The sequence below is a fragment of the Vitis riparia genome, chromosome 4 (assembly GCF_004353265.1).
Source record: "Vitis riparia cultivar Riparia Gloire de Montpellier isolate 1030 chromosome 4, EGFV_Vit.rip_1.0, whole genome shotgun sequence".
Lineage (NCBI taxonomy): Eukaryota > Viridiplantae > Streptophyta > Magnoliopsida > Vitales > Vitaceae > Vitis > Vitis riparia.
Window position 1 is genome coordinate 4419013 of NC_048434.1, and position 20185 is coordinate 4439197.

The 20185-nt window shown below is 33.5% G+C and overlaps 3 protein-coding genes and 1 pseudogene across 7 annotated transcripts; 3 read left to right on the forward strand and 1 right to left on the reverse strand.

Moving 5' to 3' along the window:
• Positions 1–3033: 3033 nt before the first annotated feature.
• Positions 3034–6119, forward strand: LOC117913677 (EG45-like domain containing protein). 5 transcript variants are annotated; one of them, XR_004651130.1, is made up of 7 exons: positions 3034–3463; positions 3546–3872; positions 4039–4156; positions 4458–4518; positions 4604–4883; positions 5005–5130; positions 5212–6103. XR_004651130.1 is itself a non-coding variant. In XM_034828724.1 (7 exons), the coding sequence occupies exons 3-7, from the start codon at positions 3850–3852 to the stop codon at positions 5009–5011; spliced, it is 489 nt and encodes a 162-aa protein (XP_034684615.1). In that variant the 5' UTR covers positions 3034–3463; positions 3546–3628; positions 3726–3849; the 3' UTR covers positions 5012–6119. The 5 variants fall into 5 exon arrangements, 3 of the variants coding, with proteins under 3 accessions (XP_034684615.1, XP_034684616.1, XP_034684617.1); XR_004651131.1 differs by having other exon boundaries at positions 5275–6103; XM_034828724.1 differs by having other exon boundaries at positions 3546–3628; positions 3726–3872; positions 5005–6119.
• Positions 6120–6996: 877 nt separating this feature from the next.
• LOC117912724 lies at positions 6997–8102 on the reverse strand (annotated as a pseudogene).
• Positions 8103–9522: 1420 nt separating this feature from the next.
• On the forward strand, positions 9523–11359 carry LOC117913452 (EG45-like domain containing protein). The gene is made up of 4 exons (XM_034828434.1): positions 9523–9578; positions 9689–9806; positions 10788–11088; positions 11210–11359. The coding sequence occupies exons 2-4, from the start codon at positions 9692–9694 to the stop codon at positions 11214–11216; spliced, it is 423 nt and encodes a 140-aa protein (XP_034684325.1). The 5' UTR covers positions 9523–9578; positions 9689–9691; the 3' UTR covers positions 11217–11359.
• Positions 11360–14705: 3346 nt separating this feature from the next.
• LOC117912725 lies at positions 14706–19967 on the forward strand. Its single transcript, XM_034827417.1, has 5 exons — positions 14706–14788; positions 14843–15057; positions 17589–17690; positions 17999–18299; positions 19671–19967. Exons 1-5 carry the CDS (start codon positions 14706–14708, stop codon positions 19675–19677), a joined length of 708 nt encoding a protein of 235 aa, XP_034683308.1. The 3' UTR covers positions 19678–19967.
• The last annotated feature ends 218 nt before the right edge of the window (positions 19968–20185 follow it).

The window sequence follows — 20185 nt, forward strand, 5'->3', positions numbered from 1 at the left end:
GAAAGATGAGGAAAGGATGAGAAGATAAGGAATATTTGGAATATTTTCTTCCATTTTCTCTTTTGGTGTTTTGGTTGCAGAAAAAATTAGGGATCCTTGGCTGGTCATTTGTTTGATCATTTGCAACTCATAATTTTGCTTAATAGCTTCTGATTCAGGGTATATGTCAAGGTTTTAATGGTTCATGTTTCAGAGGGTATTTTGATTTTGTTTATATGATTCCGTTTTCCTATGTCTTCTTAACAAGCAGGGAAGCATTGTTTTTCTTTTTTCGGATCCTAATGTTGATCCATTGTGTGATGAAAATGACTATACAACTATGAAACTTCATGAAACCCAAACAAAAGCCAAAACCATGTTTGGTGAAATTAGGAAAGTAGTGGAGAGTAAAAGATTGCCTTTATGTAAGCAGTGAATGAATTTCCCATAACAGAGGATAAGGATATGTTTGAGGATAACAGAGGAATTTGATCTCTTTTTTACTTTGAGTAGACAGGCTGTGATGCTTTGTTTGGTCTAATGGCAGACAGTTTCTGATAATTAAGCTTTGAAAGTGAAGAATTTTGGAAACTGTATTGACTAGTAGAGTCAGTATTTTGCACCTTTTGATTCTTGGAAGTTGAAGTTCATGTTGAAATATTCTGGTATAAGAAGTGAGTTTCTAGTTTTGGTATAGAGTTGGGCACTCTGGATTTGTACTTTCTTTATCCAAAAGAAAATGCCTTGATCCATTTCTTTTTTTATACATATGGTTTGACAAAGCTAAGACAAATTATTGCCTTAGCTTTATGCAGTTCCACTGAATTATGATAATGAAGAAACTACTTTATACATATGGTTTTCAGAATTTTCTCATGGAATGTTGTCTTGATTGAACTTTTTCTGGTGCCATTTGGCCTTAACTGTTTCTGGTTCAGGATTATGATTTTTGGTGCAGATTAGGGTTAAAATGAGTTACTAATCAAATGGTTAGCTTCTATAATTATCCTGTTTGGCTAATGTTTGGGTTTTGAAAATGTCTCTTGTAGAATGTCATATTGATTGAAGTTTTTCTGGTGCCATTTGGTCTCAAATGTTTCTGGTTGCATAGTTTTAAAATGGTTTATTAATAGTGTTTATATTCATTGTGATGATTCTTTATGATCCTCATTTTTGGCTGATGCTAGGGTTTTGCAATGACTAGTGTTTTGCAAATCCTCGTCCTCTTGTTAAAATTGTATGTTTTCATGTCATTAACCACCAGTGGTTTTTTTTTCCTCTCTTCTTATTTCTATGCAAAATTTTCCAACTAGTTATGAGCGTGTATCGTCAATTGGTTTTACCATCCACCTGACGTATTTTAAAGCTTTTGTAAGACTATCTCTTGCTAGGGAATTCTTCTTTATCTAAGCCATCAAAGAGATTTTACTGCATCAATCAAACATTGGCCCAGCATGTACCGAAAAAGTAAGATAGCAACAAAATTGAATTGTCGCTTCTATATAATTTATGTCAGGGTTCTGCACAAAAATTGAGGTCTCTACTTGCCCTTCTCTCAGAAAAGCAGTCCTGATATAATTTCATGGTTGTTTCATTTCCTTATTACAAAATCCAAGATATTTCTCTACCAGTTTCCAAATGAAAGTTTTTTTCTACTTCTTTCTACATCCCAAAGAGGGTAATATAGTTTATTCTTTTACAAATCTTGAAGAGTCTATGTTTCTTCTGCATCTATCATTGTTTTTTTTTTCTTTTTTGGGTGTTATATTGGTTGAGGACTTGTTGGAACTTTGGTTATCAGTTGCAGTCCAGCTGGAAAATGTTACAAAAGTTTGTGAAGTTTATTTTCCTGAGCTTGTATTGAATTAGCAGGAAATGACTTGTTTGTTAAATATAAATTGTTTAACCTTTAGTATTCAATGATTACTTATTCATGATAGTGAAGAATTCATGTGTACTGCAAATTATCTTTCTTAAAATTGATTACATGTTCTTTTATGCTTCATTCCTGTATACATATATGTACCTATTTTTTCTTTCTTTTGCAAAGATTTAAACAATCATGCAGTCAACCTTTTTTATGCTTGGTTGGGGAAATTAAGGCTGCAAATGGGAACATAGGTTGCTAGAGTGTAAGGGGAAGTTCATATAGTTTTGACTTCTAGGGACTAAGGGAGTAGGAAAAGATAAATAAGCAAAATCATAATAAAACCAACATGGAAAAAGAAGAGAGTTATCACCTAAACTAGAAAAAATATATCCTGTATTCAAATATTTATATATAAAAGAAGAGAGTGAAGTGAAGAGAAAGGGGGCATATCTCTCTTTTAACTAAGGATTTTGGGTCTAGGGGCATATCAGGATATTGGGATGGGGTTTGACTTACAGTTGAGTCAAATCTTAGTTTAATCAATCCAGAACAATTCAAAATGGTAGGATTAGTACTTCCAACAGTCTCGATGTTACTGGTAACATAATGTTGGTGCTGGTTACATAATGGCATATTCCTGGGATTGTACCTTTGTAACACAATTATTTTATTAGAGAATGAAGTACAAAGCATTTGCCTGAGGGATTATTCAAGAGGGACTGGTAGGTTTTAACTTCATTCTTTATGACATTTCTGGATAAAAATGAAAAAACCTTCTAAATTTAAACATGTTTATACAAACATTAAGACTGAAATCTCTTCATAAAGGGGACAGAAATCTTACACAACTAGATATTTATGGTAGACTAAGCTAAAGTAGCTAAATCGGAAAGTATCTAGTTCTTCTTGAACTTCTTTTGAAACTAGTTTAGCTAGAAACTTCAACTGCCTGGATGAGTGATATTAAGACTGATACGACTACCAATGAGGATTTCTTTTCAACCAAGAATATTACACTTGAGGATTTCTTTTTCTTATTTGTTTATTATGTTTTACAGAATCTGCCTATATGATGCTCAATATCGAGTTTACATTTAAAAAATTTAATCATACCAAGTATTGTTTACACTAGATAACCATATTTTCTTGATGTTTTGTTCCTTAATTCTTTCTTTATTCTTCATTTTAATTGTGTGATTCTTTGTTTGATAATTATTATTTCGCTAAAATATATATTCTTTTATATAGAGGATGTCTAGCAATATAGTTCAACCATTACAACAACCAAGTGGTGAAGAAAGTGAAAAGCAAGGCAAGGCTTATTGGGATGATATTACAATGGATGCTTTTATCAAAGTTTGTGTGATTGAGACTTTGACTGGAAATAGAACAAATCGCCACTTTAGCAAGTTGGGATGGAAAATTGGGATAAAAGCCTTCAACAATTGGACTGGAAGAAACTATCAATATAGGCAACTTAAGAATAAATGGAGTTCTCTTAAAAAGGATTGACAACTTTGGAATACCTTGATTGGAAAAGAGACCAACCTTGGGTGGGATCCTATGAGACAAATCATCAATGCAAGCAATGAATGGTGGGAAAAGAAATTGAAGGTATGTTTTATTTATTCATTAAATTTATTTGATTAATTTATATATTGGTTATGAAATATGATAAATTAAATACTCTTGTCAGAGAATCCTGAAAAACTATAGGCCGTTTTGAAGAATAGATGGAGAATGATACGAGAAATGCATAGTTTTCCTCTTGAAAAACAAGTAAAGACTGTTATTGCTTCAGTGGCTCTTCACAACTTTATAAGAATTAATGCTAGAATGAATATGGAATTTAAACGTTATGATGATGATGATCAAGGGTTGCTTCCACTTAATGAAGAAGATAGTAGAATGGATTCACTTGTTGAGGAAGATGGTTCACATCATACAAGAGAAATGGAAGAAGAACGCGATTGAATTGCAAATCTTCTTATATCTCATTGATGTTTGATTATGACTCTAATATGTAAGTATATAATTTTCCCCCCTTTTTTTGCTATGAAAACATTTGTCTTCTTATTTACTTTTAATTAGAAAAGTTTTTTTTTTTTTTATTATTGAATCATTTCTTATAGCAGCATTTAAAGAGGAATCATATGTTTGTGATCAAAATTATTTGTCTTCCTATGCAGGAGATGTCTAAGGCCCAAGTATTCCTCCAATGCCTCCTGCTCCTCCTATGTGCAGAGCTCTTCCATTTCTCACTTGCTGATGTTGGCATGGCAGCCCAATACAGACCCCCATATCTACGTAAATATCCCTTTCACAATCAAAAGCTATTAACCTTGCTAATTGACCAGGATGCAACTTAGGCAGGTTAACTCAAACCAACCCGACATATAGGCAGGTTTGGAAGGTTGGATTTATGGTTAAGCCAAGTTTAACCCGATCACCCTCAAAAAATGAGATTAGATTAAATGATGGTTTATTTATTCCAGTAGAGTTTGGATTAGCCATTAATTTGATTCAACCTGTCCAAGTTGCAACCCAATGCTAATTAACCTCCATAACTGAAATTAAACGAAGGTGTTTATGGGTTTCATGAATGCAGCCACAGTCTGTCTGCTCAGGAGATACTGGCACAGCAGGCCAATATTCTCCCCCATATCTGCGTAAGCACCAAAGACCCATAACTGTAATTCAAAGCTTCCAAACTGACACATTCTTTTCTTTTTTTTAATCTGGGAATTGATACAGCAACTGCCTGCTATGGCAACGATGTGTCTAAGCTCCCATCAAGCAACTTATTTGCTTCGGCCGGAGATGGGATATGGGACAATGGGGCAGCGTGCGGCAGGCAGTACTTTGTCAGGTGCTTGAGCGCACAAACTCCAGGGACATGCAAAGCTGGTCAGATCATAAAAGTGAAGATAGTTGATAGAGCCTCCAGGAATGGAGTGATCCTTGTTCTTTCTACTATTGCATTTGGGGCTATTGCTAATCCTTCTGCTGCTTTGGTTAACATAGAATTTACCGAGTAAGTGTCATCCCTTTTAATATTAATTACATTGAATTATCTTTCAGGTAATTAATTTTAAAAAAAAATTATTTCTGTTGGAATTTTTAATGTTCTTGTGTGGTGCTTGATGTGCGTGCAGGGCTTGAGGGTATCAGTGTGGATCTACGTCTGAGGGAGGTTTCTTTCTGCTAGTGAGCTTTCCATTCTATGTTTTTCTTGTCCACTGCAAACTCTAAGCAAAAGCGACTTTCGAATTTCGATAAAGGTACCAGTTTTAGCTTGAAGTCTTTCAAATTAAAATACATCGACTTTTGGTGAAATTCAATTTTGGTTTCTGTGATTACAGGGCTGTGTTTTTAGTAAATCAATGTATGTGAGTCCTTGCGTTTTGGTGGTTGTGTTACATAAGTGGAGTTCTTTTGAGTTTATGAGAGTTGAGGAATATCCAGAGGTTAAGCTTTTCCGATGAGCAGTAAATGCCGAAATTTTCATGATTGTCGTTCATGCCTTTTTCCGATGAAGATCCAGGCCAATGACTAGCCGTAAAGCACCTAAATGCCAACCACCAGATTCAGTGGTTTTTTTTGGGCTATACGGCCCGATAGAAAGGTACTTTCTCTCTTTTTGGCCTATATATTTTGCTGGGTTGTTAGTTTTAATGTTTCTTGTGCTAGATGAATTCATTCTCTACATAAAATGGTTACATGTGAATGGTTACATACACACACACTCAAGGTTTTATGGCACCATATCATAATATACACAATTAGTTGAGTGATTTTCGTAGTGATGGTGAAGCTGGAGGAAAAGAGGAGATATTCAACCAATGTCATGCAAGATTAAGAAATGTCATTGAATGTGCTTGGTGTTGTTAAGGCGTGTTTCCCACTATTAAGAGAATGGCACCTTATTCGTTTACTACTCAAACAAAATTTGTTATGACATGCTTCTCCATTCACAATTTTCTTCGACAAATCTCAGTTGCGGATAGATTATTTTCTGAATATGACAATGAAGTGGAATTGAAGAGTGACAATGCAAATCAAAATCAAAACCCAACTACAAGCAGTTTTTTTGCAGCATCTGATCAAGAATTCATGCAATGGTTCCGAGACCAAATCGCAAATGAACTCTTTAAAGTATTTAATTAATTTGTCATTTTTAGCTTTTTACCATTGTAAGAAATGCAATGTTTAGATATTTGCTTATAATGTGATGTCTTTGGATATTTGAAAATATGTACTTGAATTGTTATTTTTTTCTTTAATTTGATTTGGGTTTTATCAATCCATTATTTTTCAGATTAGTAAGTTTAAATATTTTATTTTAATTATATAAAAAATAAACATATTAATTTTTTTTGTAAAGATGATAATGATAAATTATTTATTATAACAATTTTATTATTTTGAACTTTTAAAAAATATGTTAAATTATATTTTTTTTAATACATTAAATTATTAAGATATTGGTTTTTAGTACATAAAAAAACAAATAGTTTAATACTTAATAGAAATAAGATATTAAAAAACAAAAAACTTAATACTTAATACTATTAAGTATTATTTAGTATTAAATTAAATATAAGTTCTATTTATAATTAAATAAAAAAAAATAAACACCACCTAAATGTTGGAAGAATTATGCGGAAATTACTTCCACAATAGAATCAATCTTTTACATTAAGAAATCTATATGTTTTATGATTTTTAGCATATCCCAAAAACATCGATTTGATACCTTTAAGACCTATTTTATTTCAATTCAAAATGTATTCTTAAATAGATTAAATTTGGTTCTCTTTTTTTTTTTTACCATAATTCATATGGTATTTTTTCCAAAGCTTTATACCATGACGACCAATTAGGAAAACTACACTAGCAATTTCTGCTAGTGTTGTATTCTTTCATTCTATTCTACCATTTTGATACACGCGATGATCAATTAATTAAAAGCCTGACACATGGTAATGCAAGAACCCCTACATTTTCGAAGTAGGTTATGCTTGTTATTTAGAGCCATTGTGGGCTCTGGGTATATGAGCCACAGTTAATGAAATTGCCCAGAAACAATCATACTGGTGTATAGATAGCATTTCATCCCACCAGACTGTCTTGATTTTAAAACAAAATTAGCTTATGTCATGAACCATGATTTCGATGATATCATCATCCATTTTGCTCTGATGCATAACCAGCAGCTTTAGTACCCTATATATAGCTTTGGAAAATGGTTTTGAATCATCACCTGATGCATATTCTTGAACCATACTGTCCACCTCAATTGAACTACACCCTGGTGTCTTGTTCATGTACTTACTACTCATGAGTTTCCTCATCCTCGATACACCATCCCACTTTCCCAAGTCTGCATAAAGATTTGAAAGCAAGACATAGTTCCCCGTCTAGTTCAAGCTCTAGCAGATACTCCATTGCAATGGCTGCAATCCTGAGATTGCCGTGACTTCTGCAGGAACTCAATAACGAACCCCAAATAGCCGAATCCGGCTTCATTGGCATCTTCTTTATGAGTTCAAGAGCCTGATCAAGGCGTCCAGAAAGACCAAGAAGATTGACCAAACAACCATAATGCTCAACCCCTGGTTCCATATTGTAATCCCTTTTCATGGACTCAAAGTACCTCAATCCCTCATTCAAAAGGCCAGCATGGGCACAAGCTGATAAAAGACCGACAAAGGTGATGATGTTGGGTTCAATCTTTGCCTTCTGCATTTCTTGAAACAATTCAATAGCTTCACGAGCTCTTCCATGATTTGCTAGCCCTACGATCATCGTACTCCAAGATATCACATCCCTCTCATTCATCTGATCAAACAAGCGACGCCCTTCATCTATACTTCCACATTTTGCATACATTTCGATCAAAGCATTGGCTTTATCTGCATAAATATGTATCCATTTCCCTAACTCAAGAGCTCCCAGCTGGGCACAAGCTGGTAAAACAGAAACAAGACTAATCTCATCAAGCTCAATACCCACCATTTGCATTCTCCGGAAAAATTCCAATGCATCTGCATAGCACCCAATGCGAGCATACCCGGAAACGATAGCTGTCCAAGAAAAAATGGTCTTGTCCTGCATCTCCTCAAAGATAGCCCTTGCCCTTCTCATCTGCCCTAATCTAACATGCCCTGAAATGAGGGTATTCCAAGAAACTGCATCTCTTTCAGTCATTTCCTCAAAACACCCTGTTGGCATCATCCAAGCTATCACACATCCACCATTTTTGTCATCAAAAAGCTACTTTGTGAGAGTGAAAACTTGACTATGTGGGCATGGATTTTCTTCAATTCTACCATGTTTGGGCAGTTTTTCAAGATGGGTACAAACATATCTTCCATTTCTCTGATTTTCAAGGCCCTGAGCTTCCTGGTCATTGATGATCACGTGGCCAGTGACTTCCAGTCTGAAAATTTGTCAAGTTCTTGAGGCTGTCATGGTCCCAAAGTTTCTGACAGTGATTTCAAATGGTTATACTCCATTCTGACAGCCTTCAACTTTGAACCTTCGTTAAGGAAAACTCAACAAGGAATCAAACACTTTGCATCTGATTAAAAGGGTGATTGAAAACATGACGTTGGAAGAATTATCAAGCTGTTTAGGAAAAATAAAATATAACTATTTTTGGATAAAAAAAACAATTTTAAAATCTTATATCTCATCAAACACTTGTTAGATAAAATAAATAAATAAATAAAGATTAAATATGTCAAAATGAGGTTATATGTACAATTTTCAGTAAATAAAAATATTTTTTTCAGATATAATTATGGTCCCCTGGTTTTAATCAAACATTTCTTTTAACTTAAAAGCCCTAATAATTCTGACCCATTTCATTTAATTTTCTAATTGATAATTAGTGAAATTTTTTTTATCAAAAGTCTCCTCTCTTTTGAATTATTATTATTATTTTTTGGTATGGAAAGAAAGGTAACTAAAAAATATAATAATATTTTTTATTGCATTCACAACTTGAGGCAAAAAAATTTATTAGTGAAACAACTTGAATATTTAGAAAGTAACTCGAAAACCTTATTTTAATTCTCATTCCTCTTGTTTAATTTGTTTACTTCTTTTGCCAATAATTTAATAAATATATCATAAGGTTGACCAATTAAATTGATTTTATATTTTTTTATAAAAATAATAATTAAAAAAATCAAAAATTTCTAATACTTTATGACTAAATATATATTATATAATACAATCCAAATTATGGTAATTTCATTAAATGTTTATCAATTTGGCTTTATTCAAACCAAGTAAGAATTTTAGTAATCTAGAATTAAATCCGTAATTTCAGGTTTCTTCAAATTAAACCTATAAAATTCAAAAAAAAAAAAAAACACATTAACTATAAATAATCAAATTTTACATTGTACTAAGCTTTCTCTACAAAAGGAAATTATCAATACGGATTGACATCAAGTCCATGAATGGCATTATAGCAAAGCTCCCAAATTTAGAATTTTTTACCATAATTTGATTAACAGAGAATATGATTTTCTTTTTCCCTTTTTGATCTATTTTGCCATATTTGAGAGAGATTTGTTTCCTCCCTATCTTTGGATGGTAGGGCAACGTTCTGTTAAGCTTAATTTGGTAGAGAATCCAGCATCATCAATGATTACCATTCTATATAAATCATCTCTTTTCACCTAATTGCTATAGCAGCTATCAATCATACCCTAAGGTATGTTTCTCTTTTCTGGTTTTTTTTTTTTTTTTTTGAATAATTTCTTATAGCGGTATTTAAAGAGGTATCATATATTTGTGATCAAAATTATTTGTCTTCCTATGCAGGAGATGTCTAAGCCCCAAGTATTCCTCCAATGCCTCCTGCTCCTCCTATGTGCAGAGCTCTTCCATTTCACACTTGCTGATGTTGGCGTGGCAGCCCAATACAGACCCCCATATCTACGTAAACCCCTTTCACAATCAGAAGCTATTAACCTTGTTAATTGACCTGGGTGCAACTTAGGCAGGTTAACTCAAACCAACCCGACATATAGGCAGGTTTGGATTTAAGTAAACTTTGATAGTCATTTTTAATAATTGAATTAGGTTTGAATTAAGTTTTTTCAACTCGAATTCAAATTGGGTTGAATTTGACCAAGTTTGGACATGCCTAACCCTAATACAGTTTAATATTCATTCAATTTGTTTTAGATTCTAACATTTAGGAAAACTTGAATTTAAGCGAGTTTGGATAGTCATTTTTAATATTCGAGTTGGATTTAAGTTAAGTTTTTTCAACTCGAATTCAATTTAGGTTGAACCCAACCAAGTTTGAACAAACCTAATCCTAACCCAATTTAATATTTTTAAAAAATTTATAATACATAATATTCATTTTGTTTTAGATTTTATGAAAAATATCTTATTATAATTATAGTTTATATATTTTTTATTTTTCTAGAAGACAATTTTTGTTCTTTTTTTTTTTTGTAATCTTAAAATTTTGTGTTATTCACTATTTAAATTTTAGTATATATACTTTTTATTTTTTTTTATTTTTAAAATGATGTATCTCGAACCATAGAACGTGACCAACTTTGAGTTTAATATAACTAATTTGAGTATAACTTGATCAATCTAAACTAAAAAAAATTAATACAATTTAAATTGAGTACTTTTAGAAACTGTGTTGAGTTTGAGTTGATTGTTCATTAATTCAACCCCGGTTGACTTTGGGTTAGCCATTAATCCTATGCAACTAGCCCAAGGTCGGATTTATGGTTAAGCCAAGTTTAACCGGATCACCCTCAAAAAATGAGATTAGATTACAGTTGAGTTTGGATTAGTCATCAATCTGATTCAATCTGTCCAAGTTGCAACCCGATGCTAATTAACCTCCATAACCGAAATTAAACAAAGGTGTTTGCGGGTTTTATGAATGCAGCCACAGCCTGTTCAGGAAACGATCCATCCCCGTTCCCATCAAGCAACTTATTTGCAGCAGCGGGGGAGGGAGCGTGGGACAATGGAGCAGCTTGTGGGAGGCAATACCGGGTTAGGTGCATAAGCGCTCCAACTCCAGGGACATGCAAAGCTGATCAGACTATTGTAGTGAAGATTGTTGATAGAGCCCAAACCTCTGTGTCTAGACCTTCTAGGGATGGTGCCGCCCTCGTCCTTTCTACTACTGCATTTGGGGCCATTGCTAATCCTTCTGCTGCTTGGGTTAACGTAGAGTTTGCCCAGTAAGTGCCTTCTTAATTAATCTCTTTGGCTTTTTAATATTAATTGCATTGAATTATTAATTTTATTTAATTATTTCTGTAGGAGTTTTTGATGTTATTTTGTGGTGTTCTTGATGTGCAGGGTTTGAAGGTTGCAATGGATGTTAAAGGCCTTATACATCTCATGGGGTTGATCGAGAGAGCTGGCTTCTCTTTCTCTTGAATATATGTATTAATATGTGGGATGTTAAGTTTCCAATTAGTTGAATAAAAATTGGATCAACTTCCACTACAAATTCAAGAAATTAACATATCTTACTGATTTGAAGGTTTTGATCCTACTTTTTCCATGGCCAGGGTTTGAACATATGATAGATTGTTTTGGGAAATTGAAGTCTTGTCAGGTGACTATTTTTTAAAATAGTTTTTATTCAGTAGAACAAAAGAAAAAAGGAAAATAGAAAATATGTCTTTTTTTTAATTGTTTTCATCGCAAATAAAACAATTAAAGTTTTATTTGTTATTTTTTTTATTTTTCTTCTAATTTATATAACTATTAAATTTTTTTCAAAGATTCTTTATTAAGATTTTTGGCTTTTCTTATATCACAATCCAAATAAGTACTACATTTTTCTAAAAAAAATTATTTTTTTATTTTTAAATCTCATTTTTCTTTTATTTTTTAAAATATTTATATCTTTAAATATTTATTTTAAATAAAAATTATGCAAATAAGTGTTGATAATTTTATAAAATTTGTTTAAAAATATTTAATTCTTTAAAGTTCCTACTCTTCGTTAATACGAGTATGGAAAATAATTATAATTTAAAATAAGTGTAAAAATAGGAGAAATATTGAACTCAATTAAAAATTTGTTATATCATACAACAAAAGTTATAAGGTCATAGTAACTTAGAGGGTGTGACGATGGATTTCGAAATAGAAATTCATGTTTGGGCCTAAAATTTGGTTTGTTATATTTGAATTTCCTTTTTAGTAAGAGCTTTTGGATATTTTTAGACAATTTTTTTTTTTCTTTCAAAAAACATTTTAATGGAAAGTAAAGACAATATACTTAACATAAAGGTTATTTTGTTTTTATTTTTATTTTATTATTTTTTTGCTTATGCTTCAAGTTATTATATGTTTAATTAAACTTTTATAACATCAAAATCACCAATTTTAACTTCAGTTTAACCTTACATCGAAATTTAAAAATATTTAAGAAGTTATACTAATCAAGATTTAAAAAGAAAGTCAATGATCATCACTTATTATCATTAATATGTTTACATACAAACATTGGATCACCTTCAAACATGTGAACCGAGGCGGGTTTTCAAACGATAAAACACATGACTTGACATTAGTTAATACATAAGCTACAAAGAAACTCAATACAAATCCCCTCATGATATTAAGAATGTCAATTTGGATCATTTTCGATATGAGAAAATCTAAATTAGATATACAAATTAAAATGAGAATTTCAAACTAATTGTCTATCTATGTAGAATAGCAAAACTAGTTGTACCAATTTATGTTATTAGTTGGTTGTTAAGCTGATTAGTTTGGTTGTTAGTTATATTGTTATCCTTTGTATATTATATATGTCATTCATAATTAATAGAAAGATATCTCTTCAGCTCAAATATACAAAGTTGTTATTCTGTTAAGTTGGTATCAGAGTGCAGAACTGTTCTTGCTTCCATGGATGCTTCTTCTTTTGCTCCGTTCAATATCGGCGCTAATTTTCAGATCTCAACAATGCTTCCTCCATTGCATATTCGACTCAGCCACACCAATTATTCATTTTGGAAATCACATATTCTTTTTGCAGTCCGAGGGTATGGTCTTGAAGGATTTTTAACCGATGATTGTGTCTGTCCACCTGCCATGGTAGCTGATACAAAGGATCCTCAAGTGTTTGTTGAAAATCCCAATTTCCTCTACTGGACTCGTATGGATCAATTTCTTGTTAGCTGGTTAATTGGATCCATTTTTTAAGCAATGCTTGGACATGTTATACAATGCACTTCCACAGCAGAGATTTGGAGCACACTTCATGAGGTATTTGGAATTCAATCTAAGGCAAGAATTCTTCAGTTGCGTCAATAATTAAAACTTAAGAAAGGTATTACACCTGTTGATGAATATGTCTTTAAAAAACTGAAAAAATAAGGCTATGCTTAAATGAGAAAAACACCCAAGAGGGAGATGAATTAGGTTTTTCAAAAAAAAAAATTAGTACAACAAATTCAAGCACAATATAATAAAAAATAAAGAGATAGAGTTAGAGAATTCAAACTCGATTTTTATAGTAGTTTGACACTTCCTTACCTACGTCCATTCTCCTCAAGCTCCTAACCGAGTCAGAGTTCTACTACCTTGAAGCTTCAACCAAGCTTCTAAACTTCTTTACACTTGGATTCCAGCTCTAATGGGCTCTTACACAAACTCTTCAAGATTCAAACCTTTTGAATGCTTTAACACTCAACTTTTGCAAGAATGAATTCCTCAACTTTGCTCAAAGATAGCTCAAATACAAATCAAAGCTCAAATGCAAGTGAGGATTTTATGCACTAAGAAAGAAATGAGAGCTTTTAAGGCAAAAACAAGTGGGTAGACAATTGATTGCAAGTGTTCTCTATGTCATAAATGAAGTGGAGCTCTCAAAATATAGGTTTCTAAGCTCGGGATCCAAAAACAGAAAAAAGCAGCCTCAATCGGTCGAGCTAGGGTCGACCGGTTCATTAGCCGTTGGACCATTTAATGCTTTGGCAGGTTACCGCTGCCTCGACCGAACCTCGATCAGAGGTCGACCGGGAAGGAGGAAACCTCAACCGAGAAGGGAAGGATACTGAAAGAGAGAGAGTGTTTTTGGCACTCCTTGACTGGACAAAGGCAACCGGTCGACCGGTTCCCTGGCCGGTTGAGCCAGTTGGCCTATGCCTCAACCGGTTCAGCCTTTTGGCCCCGAAAACCTATTTTTTTCAATTATTTTCTTTCTAACACTTAGGCAAGGTCTTTAGGTAAATTAATATGTCAATTTTGAAACGTTTTGCCTAAGGTACATTTGATAAAACTCGAGTTTTAATGAAATCGAAATTTTAAAGAATAAATCAAGTTTTTAAAGATGCATAAAAAGATATGAAAACCCTAAGTGCACCCATGCATTCATCTTACATTTGTTTCATATGATCAAAAGTCTTCTAAAAGTCTCGATCTTGTATCCATTTGATTATTTGATGAATTTCCAAATTTATACCTGAGATTTTTTACCATTCAAACCAATTAGTCACTTAACCATGGTTTGTTATCATCAAAACCTGATTAGGAGAACCCTTTGGGCTAACAAAAACGTACATTAGCAAATTGTTTAATTGCTGCTGGTCAACCAATATCTGATTATGAGGTTATTCTTTACATTTATTGGTCTTGGTCCAGAATATGAGTCTGTTGTGGTGAATATAACCTCTAAAGATCATATAACACTTCAACGTGTTATGTTCATGTTGCAAAATCATGAACAAAGAATTGAAAGTTGTGAATCTACTACACGAGTGGATGTTAATGGCACTAGTGCTCACTATGCTGCCAATGAGAACTCCTTCAAACGCTGGTTATAACAGAGGCAATGACAATTACCGTGGATGACCTCATGGTTCACGAAGTGGAAGAGGAGGACGGAATCGGTCCAAGAACAAACCGATCTGTCAGGTCTGTAGAAACCTAAACACATAGCATTAAATGCTATCATCGGTTTGACCTTAGTTATCAAGGTCAAGAAGCTACTGCCAATGTTTATTCAGCTAATACTTCATCTACAACATATACCAATCCTCAAGCTTACATGGCTGCACCAAGTTCTGGTGATCCAAACAACAATTCTTGGTTTCTAGACAGTGGAGCTACGCATCATATTACAGTTGACAACTCTAATTTGGCTAGCAAGAATGATTACAATGGCAAAGAGAAATTGGTTATTGGTAATGGTTCTAAACTTCATATTAGTCATATTGGCAATTCCAAATTTCTTTCTAATCATTTTGACAAATCTTTACGTCTTTAATAACATTTTACATGTTCCTCATATTACCAAAAACCTTGTTAGTATTTCCAGTTTACCACTGACAACTCTGTTTCTGTTGAATTTACACCTTCTTGTTGTTATGTTAAGGATCTTATCACGGGGGCCACTTTACTGAAGGGAGTACATGATCATGGACTTTATCACCTTGAGTTGTCTCCTACTCGTACTACACAAGCGTTCCTTGCTCATTCTAGTCAACCTGGATCTTGTTCTTCATGTTTTTATAATAAAAACTGCTTCTTTTCACTCTTTTGTGGCTTGTAACATTTCCTTCCAAATAAATCACATGACAATTGTAATACTTTTGCTGTTCTTTGGATAAATTCAAAGCCAGATTGGTTGCTAAGGGGTTTCAACAACATGCTGGTGTAGATTTCTCAGACACATTTAGTTTAGTTGTCAAAGTCTCTACTATTCGAATAATTTATTGTTGCTTACAATTGGGAATACACAAATCAATATCAATAATGCCTTTCTAAATGACATTCTTCATGAAGATGTCTATATGTGTCAACCTGAAGGGTTTGTTAGTTCTACTCATCCTACTCATGTCTGCAAGCTGATTAAGTCACTCTATGGGCTTAAACAAGCTCTTCGAGCTTGGTTTGTTCAACTTCGCAATGCTCGAGTCTCATGAGGATTTTAACCTTCCATTTCTGATTATTCCTTATTTCACTCTTGGAAGAATGGTCATTTGGTTTTGGTATTAGTATATGTTGATGATATCCTAATAACTGGCGACAGTTCTGCACTCATTCATTCTATGATTTAGGCTCTCACTTCTCGGTTTGCTTTGAAGACTCTTGGTTCTATTGGTTACTTTCTTGGATTTGAAGCATTTAGAGATAACTTCGGTCTCTATCTCAATCAGGCCAAATATATTTATGATTTACTTGTCAAGACAACATGGTCCATGCTAAACCATCCTCTACACCAATGGCTCTTGGTTAGAAACTTGCTCTTGAAGACAATGCTCTTTTTCTTGATGTCACCTTATATTGCAGCACCATTGGTGCTCTCCAATACTTAACTTTAACTCGGCTTGACATATCTTTTCGGTTAATAAGTTGAGCCAATTTATTAAGGCTCCTACACAACATCATTGGAGTGCTTGTAAACGTCTCTTGTGCTATGTTAGTGGTACCCGCACTCTTGGTTTATCTTTCCGACCTACTACTTGATTTACACTTGAAGGCTTCTCGGATGCGGATTGGGCGTGTAATGTTGATGACAAAAGATCTACGACCGGTTATTGTGTTTTTCTTGATGGCAAAATAGTAATTTGGAGTTCTCGCAAACAATAGGTGTTGCAAGGTCCAATACTGAATCCGAGTATTGGGCGCTGACTTGTGTTACTATGGAATTAATTTGGATAAAATCTTTACTGGATGAACTTCAACTTCCATTACAGCATCGTCCCATAGCTTGGTATGATAACCTGGGTGCGCATGCTCTTGCCCACAATCCTATTTATCATTCACGGACTAAACATATTGAGGTGGATGTCCATTTCATCTGAGAAAGATTCTCCACGTGCTCTTGAAGTTTGCTATATACCCTCTCAAGAACAACTAGAAGACTTGTTTACTAAGTCTTTGTCTTTTCTTAGTTTCAGTTTCTGTGTTCCAAGCTTTCGATTTCCTATTCGCCGTTCAGCTTGGGGGGGATGTTGAACAGCAAAACTAGTTGTACCAGATTCTGTTATTAGCTGGTTGTTAAGCTGATTAGTTTGGTTATTAGTTTATTGTTATCCGTTGTATATTATATATATACCATTCATAATGAATAGAAAGATATCTCTTCAGCTCAAATATACAAAGTTGTTATTCTGTTAAGTATCTAAATCAAAATTCAGAAAGACATTATATGTACACTATAAGAAAAAGGGAAATGATGACACTTTTTTAAGTGTTAAGAAATAAAAGATGACGCTTTCCTAAATTCAAAGATAAAATTGTAACGCAAGACGTTGGAATTGGCTAAGGCACGAAACACGTGTACAAAATCATGCATGTAACATCAAGTGAATCCACCCACCAAGGATGAAATTGAGGGGCACAAAACCTTTACTTATAATAAAAAAATGGAAAATTATTCTTTTCATTGAAATAATGAAGAACTAGTATGCAAGTAAGGTTCATATATAAAACATGATCTTCACTCCCAACTAAGCAAAGGAGGTGTCTCACACGGGACGGCATGACCCATTCCAAACAGATACCAAGTAATGGCATGCACATGGGTGGCATCGACCGGAAAGTCGGCACCGCCCGGCCACACTGACTGGTCAATGAATCTCTTTAGATTATTAGGCTTCAAAATTTTAACCCCTTCCCATCCACAAATATCAGTTGCCCATTCGATCTACGTACTTCTTTTTGTTTTTGTTTTGTCTTGAGCTGATTTTATGATGAATAAAACTGTCAGCTGGCTTACCTTTGGAATTCTCATCAGCGGTTTACCTAATTAACAAAGAGCGGTTGACTTTGAATTATACAAGTATATCTTCTTCATACATCTCATATGCAGGTATATCTTCTTCATACATCATATATATATATTATATATATATAGAAGATCATCAAACCCGTCTTTCAAATTCTTTTATTTCCTGCAGGATGTCTACCTCTCCACATGAACTAACCTCCAATTATTGCCTTGCTCTTCATATTAGCAGGGCTTGTTCATATCTGTTCAGGAGATGTTGGCACAGCAGGCCAATATGCTCCCCCATATCTGCGTTGAGTAGCATGAAAATCAGAAAGACCCATAACTGTAATTCAAAGCTTCCAAACTGACACATTTTTTTTTTTTTTTTAAATCTGGGATGGATACAGCAACTGCCTGCTATGGAAACGATGTGTCTGAGTTCCCATCAAGCAACTTCTTCGCGTCGGCCGGAGAGGGGATATGGGACAATGGGGCAGCTTGTGGGAGGCAGTACCTGGTGAGGTGCATAAGCGCAGTGGTGCCCATGACATGCATAGCAGGGCAGACCATTCAGATTAAGATCGTTGATAGAGCGGTTACATCGGTGTCTAGGCCTTCAAGGAATGGTGCAACCATGGTGCTTTCCACCACTGCATTTGGGGCTGTGGCTAATGCTTCTGCATCATCCATTAACATAGAGTTTCAACAGTAGGTCTCTCTTGGCCTATCTCTTCATTCTTTAGCCCCTCAACAGCTTCTTTTAGTTACTTTTGTGCTAACTCTTTTTCATTCTGCTATTTTCATTTTTGGGATTGGTTTTTGGGTTTCTGGTTTTCTTTAAGCAACACCAAAAAATTTTCCCCAATATTTTTTAAAAACTTGTACATATTAATTCACCTTCCCTGAGGTTTTAGTTAAATATATCCAACCTCCGTAAGTTTGAATTTTATCAAATATCTTTCTTATTTTGGAGGGAAGGCCAATGAAAATTATAAATGAAATGATAAGGGAGGTGTTGATAGAATTTGAAATTAATGAGAGCTAAGTATATTTAGATAAAACTTTACGGGAGGTGAATAAAATTAACCCAATATAAATATTTGAATATGTTTATATGTGAATAATAATCTTACTTAAAAAGCGTTTTACTAAGCACAATATAAGCAATGATATTTGTTGGTGTGACATTACTAATCCAGATAAAGGAAGAAACATTTTTGGTCCATACTACTTCTATTAGTATTTTTTCCATTAAAAAACCATTTAATGATTAGAAATAAATAGAAGAATGTGTTATATAATGAATAAGTGATTTTTCCAATAAGAAAAAAGAAGAAAAAAACACCTATCTTATAAATGATTTTTTAAAATTTACTTCTAAGTAATTCTTTAAGTTTTTAATAGTGATTGATAAAAGTTTGTTCAATACTTATTTTTATAATAAAACATCTTTTGGCGTTAGAAAACACTTCTATCTTTCTCAAAATCATTCGTACATTTTAATCAAACTCGATGATCTTCATATATCATTTGATGATATAAATATTTCATGTAATACTCTTACATTTTTGGGTTAGTCTTTTGATAAGGCTAGAAGTCTTAGCTTGAAAAGCTTTTTTCGGGTTATTCATTATGATTATTTAGCTTTTTTTTGTTAAAGGGGAAAAAAAAAAATCAATACTCTAATAAATCTAGCTTAACACTACAAAAACCAAGAGTTCAGTTACTATCATTTACCTAAAAGTGACCTATTAGTTATCCTCCACATTGTGCAGGATGCCCCTAATGTGCATTTACAAGCATTAGTCTTGAAATCCCTTTTGAAGTTTGTAAGTGGGAAAATGTAAGTTAGCATAGTATGAGATCTACATTGTTATCGAGGGTACAAACAAATAAAATCAAGATAAAAGGTATGAACAAATAAGACTATAAGGTACAAATCATGAGACCTAGCATCATTTGATTGATGATGTCTTTTTTACTATAAAAATAAAAAGGAATTGTTTGATATTGTAGATGAAGTTTTTACCACTTCTCCTCTGTTCCTCGTGACATCAATATTTTATTTTTCACATACAGGGTCTGAATCGGACAACACAACTCATTCTTAACGTTGTGGAAGGGGAAAGGGTCTGAATCGGACAATGGAACTCATTTATAACGTTGTGGAAGAGGGAACTGACCTTCTGTTTCTAGAACTTCATATGGAGAAATGTCAATGGCTTGAGTGGTCCGCCATTGATTTATTGGAACGATAGAATGCCTTTCTGAATGTTCAGCACCTAATAAATTGAATAGGATTTAATTCTATTTATTTTTCTGATGGACTTTCTCTCCTGTGTGGTGCAAATTCAATACCTGCCTCATTCTTGATTATTGCTGCCATATTAATGTTCCTGAAAACGTGTTTTTCTAGAAACCATCTTCTCAAAACACCTAAAAACATAGGGTTTTGAAAAATGAAATGTTTTGAGATCACTGAGGAGTGAGGGAGAGAGAGAGAGAGAGAGAGAGATAGAGATTTGGGCACTAAAGCATCATGATTTGGGCAACCCCAAAGGATAAGCCCTGTTTGGATTAACTAATACTCTAAA

Coding starts and splice junctions, on each gene's coding strand:
- LOC117913677 (XM_034828724.1), top strand. CDS start 3,850: ATGTTTGATTATGACTCTAATAT. Junction 3,873..4,038: donor TTTGATTATGACTCTAATAT/GTAAGTATATAA, acceptor CTTCCTATGCAG/GAGATGTCTAAGGCCCAAGT. Junction 4,519..4,603: donor ATATTCTCCCCCATATCTGC/GTAAGCACCAAA, acceptor GAATTGATACAG/CAACTGCCTGCTATGGCAAC.
- LOC117913452 (XM_034828434.1), top strand. CDS start 9,692: ATGTCTAAGCCCCAAGTATTCCTCCAATGCCTCCTGCTCCTCCTATGT. Junction 9,807..10,787: donor ATACAGACCCCCATATCTAC/GTAAACCCCTTT, acceptor TTATGAATGCAG/CCACAGCCTGTTCAGGAAAC.
- LOC117912725 (XM_034827417.1), top strand. CDS start 14,706: ATGACAATTACCGTGGATGACCTCATGGTTCACGAAGTGGAAGAGGAG. Junction 14,789..14,842: donor AGAACAAACCGATCTGTCAG/GTCTGTAGAAAC, acceptor GTTTGACCTTAG/TTATCAAGGTCAAGAAGCTA. Junction 17,691..17,998: donor TTCATACATCTCATATGCAG/GTATATCTTCTT, acceptor GGATGGATACAG/CAACTGCCTGCTATGGAAAC.